Source organism: Sminthopsis crassicaudata, chromosome 1 (genome assembly GCF_048593235.1).
Source record: "Sminthopsis crassicaudata isolate SCR6 chromosome 1, ASM4859323v1, whole genome shotgun sequence".
In the NCBI taxonomy this organism is placed as follows: domain Eukaryota; kingdom Metazoa; phylum Chordata; class Mammalia; order Dasyuromorphia; family Dasyuridae; genus Sminthopsis; species Sminthopsis crassicaudata.
This window is the reverse complement of record NC_133617.1, coordinates 377,582,962-377,597,556: the sequence shown is the minus strand read 5'-3', so window position 1 is coordinate 377,597,556 and position 14,595 is coordinate 377,582,962. Positions and strand designations below refer to the sequence as shown.

General features: G+C 34.4%; 1 protein-coding gene across 3 annotated transcripts in view; it reads right to left on the bottom strand.

The window, feature by feature from the left end:
- DCC (DCC netrin 1 receptor) overlaps positions 1-14,595 on the bottom strand; it is a 1,370,610-nt gene that overhangs the window by 79,314 nt on the left and 1,276,701 nt on the right. For all 3 annotated transcript variants that reach the window (XM_074279384.1, XM_074279385.1, XM_074279386.1), the window contains exon 22: positions 6,567-6,632. In XM_074279384.1, the coding sequence (XP_074135485.1) occupies positions 6,567-6,632 (66 nt within the window). The remainder of the gene's footprint in view (positions 1-6,566; positions 6,633-14,595) is intronic.

Genomic DNA, 14,595 nt, shown 5'->3' with positions numbered 1-14,595 from the left:
CTCTCTCTCTCTCTCTCTCTCTCTCTCTCTCTCTCTCTCTCTCTCTCTCTGTCTTTCTCTGTCTCTCTCTGTCTCTTCTCTCTCTGTCTCTCTCTGTCTCTCTGTCTCTCTCTGTCTCTCTCTGTCTCTCTCTTGTCTCTCTCTGTCTCTCTCTCTCTCTCTCTCTCTCTCTCTCTCTCTCTCTCTCTCTCTCTGTCTTTCTCTGTCTCTCTCTGTCCTCTTCTCTCTCTGTCTCTCTCTGTCTCTCTGTCTCTCTCTGTCTCTGCTCTCTCTCCTCTCTCTCTGTCTCTCTCTGTCTCTCTCTCTGTCTCTCTCTGTCTCTCTCTCTCTCTCTCTCTCTCTCTCTCTCTGTCTCTCTCTCTCTCTCTTCTCTCTCTCTCTCTCTCGCTCTCTCTCTCTCGTCTCTCTCTCTCTGTCTCTCTCCCTCTCTCCATCTCTCCTCTCCTCTCCTCTCTCCTCTCTCTCCTCTCCTCTCTCTCTTCTCTCTCCTCCTCCTCTCCTCTCTCTCCTCTCTCTCTCTTCCTCTCTCTCTCTCTCTTCCTCTCCTCTCATATTTCAAAATTCTCATTTGTCTCTAGACCCTACTTGAGGAGCGGAGCAAATGCATTAGGACATTTTCTAGGATCTCACTGTTATACCTAATTGGAAAATGAGACCCCTTCCCAAAGCACAAAATATAGATGACTTATAATTAAAGGGCAAGGGTTTTCAAACAGCATTACTGATTTGCTTATAATAGCTTGAGCTAAAGCTAAATTGTATAAATCCTATCATTTATCTGCTGGGATAGTACAATAGAAAAAGAGTTATTTCTGCCCTCTTCCTTCCATCTATTTCTGTCCTACCAATCTGCTTTAATCAACCAAAGAGCATATAATAATTTGCTATTCCCTGTAAAGGTTTACCCTTGTACTTTAGGTACTTTGTTCAGTCACTCATTCTAATATGAGAACACCCTGAAACTCCATTAGATGATGGGAGGGAGGAAGTTAAGAGCTTTTGTAAAATCCAGCTCACAGTCCTCAGATGCTATCAATCTGCTTCATCTTCACAGCTTTCTCTTGTGTGCTGATATTGTATATCAGGTCAAGCTTAATTACTATTGTATTTCTCACCAGGAGGATTAAACAAATTGAAATAAAATGATGAAATGTTTCATGGGAAACTTTCTCTTTGAAAGATTAAAAAAAAGATCCATTATATATGAATTCCTTCAATTACCATCATTCTCATGATCTGAGGTCTAGAGAAACATTTGATTAGCTTGCCTATTAATGTCAATTAGGGCTACGATTGCTTTTCAACCAGAAACTTGAAAGGCCACTTAAAAATTTTAGCAGGGTCAGCTTCATCTGTCAATGTAGATTTTTTAAACTTGATTTTTTTTTAAAGAAAGAACATCCCTTAGGGATTCCTTTTGAATAGAATATAATTTCCTGTCTGCTTGGCTTACAGTTGTTAAATCTAAAGTACATGTAATAACTGTTCAGTTAGGAGCCAGTAAGAAATTAGCTTTTTCCCAATTTTTATCCTGGTATCCTCTTTAATCTTCTGCCACCTATCTCCCTAATATATGCTCTCTAGACCAAGGTTCACAGCAATATCCTTCCATTTGCTCCCCTTTGAGAAGCAGCACAGTATGGTGAAAAGAGTATTGGTTTATAATTTGAAACTAGGTTCAATTTTTTCTTGATGCTTACTACCCCTATGACCTTAGGCAAGTCAGTTAAGCAGAACTTCAGAGTTTCTATCAGTATACAATCTTTTGAATCTATAATCTGAACTATCTTGAGATGAAAAATATTTCATTTGTGACTTTTGAACTCTTCCAAATCACCATCCTTCCATTCCTTTTAGGATCCATTCTTTGGCTCAAATCTGGAAAGGACCTTAATTTGGTTAAATATTTCATTTTATAGATAAGGAAACTGAGTCCCAGAGATTTTAAATCCATAACTTTCTAATGGAAGTAGCCACATGTAATGGGATTTTGACCTATAGGCTCCAACTCTAGAGCTAAAGTTCTTTTTTTTTACCCAGAATGACTTTATAAAAATAACCCATCTGCAAGTATGTTGGACTTCATATTCATAGTGAGTTTGAATTCATCAACTTGTGCATAGCAAGGTAATCAAGGTTTGGGAAAGGGGAGGGTAGAGCCAATGGTAGAGTTTCAAATGATGTTGGGGATAGAGTAGGGGATGGCAAAAATATAGACTGAGCAACACTTATAAGATTTATATTTATTCAAAGCTTCAAGAAAAATAAAGGATGGTCTCCAGTACACTGAATAAACTTCTCATGCCAAAAATTAAAGACAGACACAGGATGGGCAGAAATGGATGAGATGGGATCTGCATCATGGCAGAAGACATCAACCCTGGTGAGATCACAGATTCATCCTTCAAATATTTTCATGAATCATCACAGGCTCCTTGAGCAAACATTTTATACATTTGGACCCTGATTCTATTAACAAGATGCTCCTAGGAGCTACCTTTTTTTTCTTTTATGTTTTCTCCTTTCCTTTCCTTTCCTCTTCCCCTTTCCCATTTTCCCCCTTCCCTTTTTCCCCTTTCCCTCTTCCCTCTTCCCTTCTCCTTCCCTTCCCTTTCCTTCTCTTTCCTTTCCCTCCCTCCCTCTTTCCTTCCTTCCTTCCTTCCTTCCTTCTCTTTCCTTCCTTCCTTCCTTCCTTCCTTCCTTCCTTCCTTCCTTCCTTCCTTCCTTCCTTCCTTCCTTCCTTTCTTCCTTCCTTCCTTCCTTCCTTCCTTCCTTCCTTCCTTCCTTCCTTCCTTCCTTCCTTCCTTCCTTCCTTCCTTCCTTCCTTCCTTCCTTCCTTCCTTCCTTCCTTTCTTTCTTTCTTTCTTTCTTTCTTTCTTTCTTTCTTTCTTTCTTTCTTTCTTTCTTTCTTTCTTTCTTTCTTTCTTTCTTTCTTTCTTTCTTTCTTTCTTTCTTTCTTTTCTTTCTTTCTTTCTTTCTTTCTTTCTTTCTTTCTTTCTTTTCTTTCTTTCTTTCTTTCTTCCTTTCTTTTTCTTTCTTTTTTTTCTTTCTTCCTTTCTTTCTTCTTTCTTTCTTTCTTTCTTCTTTCTTTCTTTCTTTCTTTCTTTCTTTCTTTCTTTCTTTCTTTCTTTCTTTCTTTCTTTCTTTCTTTCTTTCTTTCTTTCTTTCTTTCTTTCTTTCTTCTTTCTTTCTTTCTTTCTTCTTTCTTTCTTTCTTTCTTTTTTTTTCATTTCCTTTCTTTTTATTTCTTTTCTCTCAACTTTTCTATGAACGTGGATGGCAGATGCCATCTTTAGGAAGATAGCTGATAGGTAAATATGCTATATTGAGCATAAAATTGGGTAATACAAAGACAAGATCACTAACCCACATTCCCCTGGTTTGGGCTTCTCTATGTTTAGAAAATATAGAAAGATGAGTCTGTTTCTTAGTGTCAATTATATTAAATCAGGAGGAATTAAAATTACAATGATTAAATTTATAAGCTTTGGCCCAGAAGAAGAACTGTTAAATACACACACACACACACACACACACACATATATATATATAGTTCCTTACAAAGATGATTCCCAGAATGGGAATAGGAAAAAGATATATATATATATATGTATGTGTGTATCCTCCAAATTTATATATTTATATATAAATATAATAAATTTGGAGGATACACACACACACACACACACACACACACACACACACATGCACATATCTTCGGAAATTAAGGTGATTAAAAAAGATATCTGCACCAAAATTTCATCTCCCAAATGTTAATAGCTTCTGTTTGAGCTATGTATGACCATAGGCAATTCATCTTCACATTAGTGATCTTATTTGATTTTTACCTCATTACAGAGAGCTAGGTAGTATAGGTATCGTTCTCTCAATTTTATAAAGAAATTGGAATGCAAAGAGATTGTGACTTTAATTATTGGTGGTCATATATTTTTCTGGCATTGAGATTATACAGTAAGTAAAGTGCTGATTCTAAAGTGAAGGAACAATGAGCTTAAATCAGACTGCAGATATTTTCTAGCTATATGATGCTAGGCAAGTCAACTAACTTCCATCTTTTCTATAAAATGGGAATAATAATAGCATCTACCTGACAGGATTGTTTTAAGGTTTAGATAATATAATGTAAGGGGCCTTTAAATGGGTGCCACAGCGCATCGGGAGATTGAGGCCCAGAAGAAATCTCTGTGGATATTAGGACTGCCCTTGGGCGGGGTCCTGGCCACATTGAGATAGCTTCGTAATGGGTGACTCTCTCACTGATTGGCTGTGTGTGTGACCTCACAGGCCCTATGTAAGCCCACTGCAGGCAACAGGCGGTCCTCTTTAACCTGGCGCTCTTCACCCTTGCTCCCTAGCCTGGGTGGCCAAGCCAAGATGGATAGCCAAAAGAGGTAAGGGTTTTGATAGTGAACACGTGGGTCTTCTGACCAGGTGTTCACTCGGGAACCAATAAGTCAGGGCATCAGTTAGGGCATTATGTGAGTAGGTATAATAAAGGCTTTTAAGATTACACGTGGCTGTTCTTGAGTGCGTTACCGGTTATTAAGCTAGTAATTGTAACTGCCAGGAGAGCACGTTACAATATAATATTTATAAAGTGCTTTGTAAACCTTAAAGGACCATAGAAATACTAGTTGCTATTATTATTATTATTATTATTATTATTATTATTATTATTATTATTATATGACCAATTATGGTGGAGCAAGAACTCAAATCTTACTTATGGCTTGTCTATTTTTTCCACCATTTTAGAAAGCCTATCCATGATCTAAAATTACCTCCTCCCCAATATCCTTCTTAAGTCATAGTGTCTGAAGTTATATGTCTAGAACTACTGTATGCTGATTTTTTTCCAAAAGATATTGAGAATTAACACATTCTTCCCTATGGGTGTAAAAGTACAAAAAAAGGAAATGTTAGAGCCTAATGAAAATAGTACATAAAGAATGTTATCTTTAGGGTGTTAAGTCCAGAAATTTTTCCTTAGAAAATACTCATTCATGTCAAAATTTTCACAGAAACAATAATTCTGCAAATTTGTCACCCTAAATGAAAATAATCAAGCCTTTATCTCCATCCTGAGTCACTATAAGATGTATCTATTAGTCTAAAGAAGATTGCAGATAAATAATGATTCTTTCAGGTGATTAGCGTTATTTCTTTTGACAACTGTTTTATATATTACCAGGGTTGAATGTTGAATGTGGAAAGGAGAGCTGACACTGTTTTATATATTACCAGGGTTGAATGTTGAATGTGGAAAGGAGAGCTGACCTGAAGAATCTTATTCTTTATTATTCAATGGTCATCTGGTGGAAAAAGGAATGATGACCACAAACAATAGAGGCAGTTATTTATATAATGCTTTAAAATTTAAAAAAAATGTAATTGACTTCTAGTATCCCCTTTGAGCTTATTAAAACTCTGTGAGCTAGATACTATAGGTATTTTTGTTCCATAGTAAAGATGGGAAAGTTGTAATTCAATGTTTAGAAATTTGTCTATGATTATACAATTAGCACATTAGCTATGGAATTCAAGTCTAAGTCTTGCCTGACTCCAAATTCTGTGGGCTCTTTCCTGTATATCCTAACATGAGCAGAAGACTTCCGGGAGAGGTCACTTTCAGGACTCCTGAGACTTTTGTTAGAACAATGTTAATAAAGACAGAGGTAAGAGATGAAGAGTACCCAAATATGCTATAGTATTTCTCATACAAACATATGTACATTTGTATGTACATATCTATATGCATATATATGTATATATGTATTTGTATGTGTATACATTTATTTGAATGTATATGTATATACATATAAGTAAATGTATATATATTCAGCACAGTACTTAACTACTGTTAATTAATACTGACTAATGCTTCTGAAATGCTTGTTGATTGAGTGATTGATAAGAATAAGACACATTACCTAATGTAATATTTCTGGTCCAATAGCTTGTGGATTATATAAATAATTATGTCAAATTTGTGAGTTATTTTAAGAAAAGAGTATAATACAAGGGGAAAAATTAAATATAACCTGCTTATTATAAAGACTTTATCTTTGAGATAAAAATATTCTTCCAAGGTACTCTGACTTTAGGCTAAACATCCATATTTGTTTTAATTTATGAAACCCAATGCTGAAAACACTTCAAAAGTTCTTCATATATTTCCTTTCTCCAATGTATCCAACTGCTACTGAATGATGATGAATTTTTATCAAATAATTGATCACAATTGAGTTTCATTTATCCATTTGACACCCATTATAAAGTGTCCCTGTCAATGGAATTTTGGCGGTAGACTTTCTTGCCAAACTGGTTAGCCTTCAGTGCAAATTCTTTTTTGTTAGCCTAGCTTTTGTTAATTCTTGTAGAATAGCCCCCAAATTGGCTCATTCTTTCACATTTCCAGAATTCTTATAAGACACTTAAGCCCAGAGTTCTTGGCATTTAAAGTCTAGGATGAATTTTAAAAAGACTTCAGGATTAACCAATTAATTATTTAAACTAATCCAATGAAATCTCATTTGCATACTTACCATTAAGTGTGCTTCTATCTATCAAATTTGTGTCCACCGGCCAATAGCCTCCATCTCCATGGCGACCTGTCAAGTGAAAAAGAGTGTCAGAAAACCCATGGCAAAGAAAAAATAAAAACTTGAACAAGACCAGCCCAGCCACCTCAGAGAGTACATGACAAATTCAACCATTAGTTGCAAGAAAAGGTTATATTTTCTCTCACCACCTCCTTGCTATTTCTCTCTCCTTTTCCCTCTCCTCCTCCCCTTCCCTTTCTTTCTCTCTCTTCTCTCCCTCCCTCCTCTCTCTCTCTCTCTCTCTCTCTCTCTCTCTCTCTCTCTCTCTCTCTCTCTCTCTCTGTATAAAACTGTCATAAAATAGAGTATTTTTAAGGAAGCTGAATTACCATCATATGATAAGCTTGACATTTTTTTTCAACTGTGCTTGTTAAAGTGTCACTAAAGGTACTGTTGCTATAGTAGTCAAAATGTCTCTTCTGAACCTGCCAGGACTTACTGAGTACCAGGGTCACACCTCACGGGGCAGGTGAAATGGCAATCATCTTCCTACCACCAACAGCTCTAGTTCATAGCTAGCTCCCATTTGACATTTCTTTGAGTGCAAGTAAATTGTCATTATTATTCAACAAAGTGACAGCACATTTCTAGTAGCGGTTTGGAGGAACCTACTTTTTATGTGCCACACAGAGTGAGTAAAATTCTCTATTGTATTTGGAGTAAGGGAAAAAAATGAAGTTTACACTGGCGTGTTCTCATCATTTCTGAGTGTACCAAGACTGGAGGAAGATTTGAACTGCTTTAATCAGTGTCTCACGATAGGCATTTTTTCATGAGTGGCTGAAACAGACTTGTAAAAGTGAACGGAGCAGTTGTCCAACCACCTTCCACATGGAATGCATGAATCTTTACTATGATTAATGCTTATGTAATTACCTCCCCCATTTGGTGCATTTTGACCATATCTGTCATTGATTATTGTCCCAGATGATCAGATATTGGTTACCAAATAATCTACTGGTAACATCAGTTTACGAAAGATAAGAGGAATGATTGAGATTTAAATTATTCTATACATTTTTACACATACCCACATCCACACAAATATATATCTACACAGAAAACTGATAGTTCTCTGTTAATATATCATCTACAGAATGTGAATATATCTTGCAAATATTTCAGCTGACAGCAATGATAACTGCAAAGATGGAAAGGTACTTTATCTTATCTCATTTGATCTTTACAATAACCCTGTGACAGGGTGTTATCTTTGGAGTAGGGAAAACCTGGTCTATATTACAATGGAGGCATCCTTTAACCTCAGTGAGTCTTAATTTCCTCTTTTGTAAAATTGGGATCACGGTACCTAGCTCACAGGGTTATTGGGTGGATGAAATGAGATGCTGCATATGAAGTGCCTTGTACACTATAATACTAAATAAATATCAGTTGCTAATATTATTATTACTATAGACATTATTTCCATTTTTAGATGAGAAAACTGAGGCTCGGAGATTTTAAATGAGTTGACCATATTCTCACAGCTTGTAAATGACTGAACTGAGTTATAAAGTCAAATTCTATCCAATTACAAAAACAAAGTTCTACTCACACTACTTCCTTGTAACAAGAGACTATAAAACAATGTTATTATTTTAACATTTATAAATCTGCTTTGTTCCAGTTTGATTTTTAAGTTCTAATTAATTTCTTTCATGTCTTACATCCCATACAAGAGAAAAACAAACACAATAAACTTTCAATAAGGATTAAAATTAAGTAAAAATGAAAAATTATGTTAACTATAACTACAAATAGTTAACTGTAACTATAAATAACTATAAATGACTAGCTGACTTTCTAAGATTATTGCAGGTAGTTCCAACTTACATTGGTTGAATGAATTTCCGCATCTAAAAGTTAATGCCACCAATGAAATAATTTTATATGAACTTTGTATTTATCCATTGGTACATATATATATATATATATATGTATATATATATATATATATATATATGTATATATATATATATATATATATATATATATATATATATATATATATATATATATATATATATGTTTTACCCCCTGCCCTCTAATATATTGTATGGTTTTTGATGGCATTAATTGTTCTATTTCTTCTAAATGTTCTTGTTGGTCTTTACTGCCACTTTATAATAAGCTTCCACTTTGGGGAAAATGTAAGGGGTCACACACAACCCCTATGCTTTGCCTTTCTAAAGAAGAGTCCATAAATTTTAGATTAGGCCAACCAGAAGACTAATAGCATCTACCTTGTGGAAGGCCTCCAAAACAAACAAAAGTTTAGAAAGTCTTTGTTTCCTCACCTGAATTACAACAGATTTTCTCTAAGGCCTTTTGTTAACCAATTTTAACCTAGCCCCAACTTGGTGTTCCTGTGCATTATAAGGAATTGTCAGCAATGGCTTATATATTAAGAGGCTTGTTTACTCTTAACAGAATCTCCTTTTCTGACGAATGGTAGCTCTTCCTATCTTGACTTGTAATAATGAACGAACATTGACTTGTATCTTAAATTATAAACTGAGAGTTTCCTTTCCATGACAATTTACACTAAATGAAGATTCTTTATGTTGAATTGAATAAAAATGTCCCTTTTTTCCTATATTAAATGAAGCCCCCAAAATAAGTTGAAGGCATGGGACATTATCACATAACCAATAGTCAGAAATTAATTTAAAATAATAAAAAATCAGTCTTGATCATTCTAAAAGAAGGACAAAGACAGCTATGGAAAGAATCACTTTTAAAAGTTCTCAACCTTTTCTAACTCTTTTCAGTTCACTGCTCTGCATATATTCAGCTATTTTTGCTATGTAATTTTTTTCTATGTAATTTTTCTATGTAAAGAAAGCAAAGATGACCAATTGTAAGACCAAAAGAACCACATATGTTACAAAGTATATTTGTTTGACCATTTCCCACTAGACCAATTTCTTTTTCTAGTGCATAATTTCATATTTGTAGCAAATACATGTTAGTATTTGTTGTGAGGGTAGATGTGATCCTATGAATGTGAGCTTGCATAAGTGGGGAAAAGTGGCTGCCTGTGTGCTTGGGAGGGAAGGAATAATGGGTAAATGATGAATAATCATTTTTTTTCCTTTTTTTCCTCACACTACTTGCAAGATTGAATTTAGGCATTCATTTAATAAGACTCCAGTTATATTCATGAAATATTGTCTGATGATCAATAGTAAGAAATTCAATGAGAAACAATAGGAATACGAATTAAACTTGTAATTTCATTGATAGAATGAATTCCTTGATGTGAAACTCCCCTGATGAATCTATTAGAATCTTAGCAAAATGCCTAGGACACTAAGAAGTGACTTGTCAGGGTCACACAGTATTTATCAGATATAGGACTTAATTTGAGATCTTCCTAACTCTGGGAACACAACCTTATTCACTTTGCCATGTAACCTGCTATGAAAGAAGTGAAAATGTGAGTTGCAAAAATGATGACAGTGGAAATAGACATCCAAAGGAAACATGGTAAATTCCATCACTTATAAGGTAGCACTTGAAAGAAGTGTAACATAGATTAAAAATTTAGGTAAATGGCATAGCATATTTTAACTCAAATATTTAAAAAATGTTTTATAATGATTTAAAATCTTCCTTTATACTTGTATGAATAAGATAAGACCAATACAAAACCACACAACTAGTTCATTGAGGCACAAATCTTGACTGTCATTCATTTTTGTAATCTCCCATAATATTAGCAAGAGGTCTTAGACATAGGTATTTAACAATATTGGTTGAATAGAACAGATTGATTAAAGCAAGAAAATGTTCATTGGATCTGGAGAGGTTGTGGAATAACGTGTTTCAACAAATAAAACTAGATGTAACATAAGTATGCTACTGGCTAAGATAAACCAATCCTGAAAATGTTTTTTAAATGAATGCAGCTAACTAATTACCCTGCTTTTATGCACCAGTGCATTAAAGTGCTTAATCAAATAAATTAAAATACTTTAATTTTTTTGGTCAGTAGTTATTATATTGTTAAGAGGGAGAAAATTAAATAACTAAACCAGAGAAATTTGATAAACTCAATGTCATCAATCAATAAGATTCAATTTATGATAATTTAGTTCTCCTGTAACTCTAGGGAAAGGGAATAATAAGCTATGGCTTCCTAGGGTGCTGATGAATTTAGGATCTTTTGGTCTAAAGCAAGAGTTGGCAAATTAGGTCTGTAGTCTCTTTGTATAAGGGCTGCAAACTAAAAATGAGTTTTACATAAAAAAAGTTGTGTCTAAAAATATAAAAAATTATGCTTAGCTTTTAGCCAGAATTTTGAACACATAGGATTTGGTCCTTAGGTCATAGATTACTAATCCCTAGTCTAGGACTGTGAATTAATTTTTTTAGATGTGTATTATTGGTATACATTGATTTCTTTATCATCTTGAAAACTACAGGGAGTCTCAGATTGATGAACATAACAGAAAAAAACAACAAATATTGACTAAGTTGTAAGAAAGTGGGGATAATAATGCAGTGTTTGCAATTCCAATAGACTTGGGATAGAAAATGCCATCTGTATCCAGAAAGTAAAGAATTGGATTGAAGGATAGTATTTTCACCTTTTGTTATTTTTTGTTTGCTTATTTTTTTCTTTCTCATAGTTTTTTTTCCCTTTTTGATTTGATTTTTTCTCATAAAACATGACAAATATGGACATATATTTATAAGAATTGCATATATTTAGTCATTATCAGATTTCTTGCTGTTTTGGGGAGGGGAGAAGTAGACAAGGAAGGGAGAAAAATTTGGAATACAAAGTTTACAAAGATGAATGTTGAAAACTATCTATACATGTATTTGGAAAAATGAAATGCTTTTTAAGAAATATTTGTTTATTGATTTTCTAATTAAAATAATCTATAATGAAATGGAGATAAAAATAGGTTGCTTAAATTATCCAGTTTATTCCAACTTTGACATTTATCATTCTAAAAAAATCTTTTCCTATTAAACTCAATTTTCAAGTTTGCTTTTGGATTTCTTTAATTCAGTCACTCATTGATTTAACAAACATTTATTAAACAGAGACTGTACCTAAAGGAGGAGACAGCTTGAGGAAGTAGAGTAAGAACCAGCTTCAAAGCCAACAAGACCTTAATTCAAGGCCTGCTGATGATAGACACTGGCTATATTACCCTAGACAAATAATTTTTAGCCTCTAAAAGTTTTAGATAAATTTCTAAAACTTTAAATTGTACATAATGTTCCAACCTACACTGGTAGAAAGATTTCATCAAATTATACATTTAATTCCTTTTCCTTTGTGTGTAGAGAAATAGGTAATTTTAAGAGATACAAAGATAAGTAGGGTTTGTGTTCTAACAGAACTTATTCCTATATGTACATATTATTATATATAAATAAAAGATAATTTGTTGAAACTATAGAGACACAATTCTCTGGTTGTTATATCCCAATTAAAACTATAATGTTAGATTTTTTCATTTGCATTCAATCTTTTCCAAACATTATATATTTCCCATGAAAACATTTAATGAAAACCATGAAAGCAATCCGATTAATAACAATGTCATTGAAAGATAAGACTTATGTGACTAATGTAATGAAATGCAATCTGACCTAAGTGGCTTGTGGTGAGGAGAATAGGATAACTCAAGGAATTAAATGGAAATTATGTTTGTCTCCCTTTTCTAGGTTTCCTATATCAGTAATGTTACGGTGGTATCTCAATATAGGATAAGAGTCCACTATGTAATTGTGTAATAAAATATATATTGCTTTTCAGATACAGCTTCCTTATGAACAAAAATGTGAGAGAATTCCTGGAGCTTTAGTAGCTAAAACAAGATAAAGTGGCTTTCCAGATAATTGAAGCAAAACCTGTTTCTGCCAGAAAATTTAGAGAATTGATTCTCCAGGAAGCTTTGAGACATGAAGTGCCTGTTATTAAACCCAAAGCAATAACTAACCTCTTCAGGAAGAGTAAAGGCATGAAAAGCATTGGTAAAGTAGAATAGAATACGACTACAGTAAGGTAAGCAAAGAATAAATGTGTCTATTTTAGGATATGAGAAATCGATCAAGATCAGTTTCTATTTCTTTAAGAAAACTGAAATGTCATATACCTAGAAGTGTCTAAAATTCTTTTTACTTTTAACTTATAAATTCATCAAGGGAAAAGACCACTTAAAATATCTACCACAAAAAGTCAGGGAATGCATTTCCCAGACTCAAAGAACAAGTCTCTCTCTCTCTCTCTCTCTCTCTCTCTCTCTCTCTCTCTCTCTCTCTCTCTCTCTCTCTCTCTCTCTCTCTCTCTCTCTCTCTCTCTCTCTCTCTCTCTCTCTCTCTCTCTCTCTCTCTCTCTCTTTCTCTCTCTCTCTCTCTCTCTCTCTTTCTCTCTCTCTCTCTCTCTTCTTTCTCTCTTCCATTCTCTCTCTCTTCCTCTCTCTCTCTCTTTCTCTCTCTCTTCTTTCTCTCTCTCTCATTCTCTCTCTCTCTCTCTCTCTCTCTCTCTCTCTCTCTCTCTCTCTCTCTCTCTCTCTCTCTATGTGTGTGTATCCCTTTCTATCTGTTTCTGTCTTTGTCTCTTTGTCTTTGACTGGCTCTGTGACTCTGTTTCTCTGTCTGTCTGTCTGTCTCTTTCCCTCTCTCCTTCCCTTTCTGTCTCTGTCTGTCTTTCCTCACACACCAACAGACATTGAATTCTGAGGATTGGCAAGAGGTAGCATATTCTGAAGAATATGGAAAATATAAATTATTTTATTCCATCACCCCACCTTGAGTAAACGAACAAAAGAAACACTAAATAAGCACTTAGTATAATGATTGTGACCATTCTAGATACATGCATTACAGAAATAAAATAATACCAGTTTGGTAGATATGCAGCATTTTTTACAGTCAAATCAATGCAAAGTACTTGAAGAAGAGTGAACACATTGATGAATAAAAGGATAAAGAAAGGCTTCATTGATGAGATAGCCCTTGAGATGAGTGTTAAAAGAAGATAAGAATTTTGAGAGGCAGATGGGGAGGACAGAAGAAATGAGGAAGGGACGGAGGGAGAAAGAAGAAGGAAGGAAGGACAGAGGAAGAAAGAAGAGGAGAAAGAGAAGGAAAGAGAGGAGAGTGCATTTCCAGAAATGGGCAATACTCAGAGATGGGGAGTGGGAAGTTGAGTTTAGGGAATTCTAGCTGTGCTGAAACAGAAAGTTTTTCTTTTCCCTTGTTTCACTTAGGGAATTTGTGAAAGACTTTATACTGGGTGAACAAAGGGTCTTTCTGGGTCTGGCTGTATAAGTAACTGCTGCCTGAGCCCAGGCTTCCTGATTACGTGACAAAGCTATTGAGTCTTCACAGGTAAACTTCTTACTTGGTAACTTCTTCAAGACCACTGTAACTCTCTAGGTTACTTAATTCAATATTGTTGAGGTGGTATCTTAACACTGGATGTGAGTACATCAATCATTATCTTAAAATCATTGATATCTTCCTTACAAATAAAAATTTGGAAGTTTCCATAGTTTTGGTAACTACTACAACATAAAGCAACTACCCAGATAAATGAGGCAAAAGCTATTTTTGCTAGAAAATTTAAAGAATTAATTATTTATTAAGCTTTAAGACTTGGAGTGACATGTTATTACATTCAAAATAATAACTGAGCTGCTGAGGAAGAAAAAAGGGAATAGTCTGAGTAAGAGGAACAATCTTGATTAGTTCCTTGAATCCATGAGGGAATCCATCTAGATCTATCAGGTAAATTGGGAGATTTCCCTGCAAGGAAGATATTTTGCAGGATCTTCACCAGGGCTTTCCATCTTGAAAACATGAAGTTATCCACCATTCAAGAAAAAAAAAAATGACACTATTTTTAAAAGTTAGACAAGAAGTGAAAAGGTCCTGATTTAGGATCTGCTGGATAGAATGAAGGGACAAGAAACAGAAGATGAGATATAAAATCAACATGACTGGT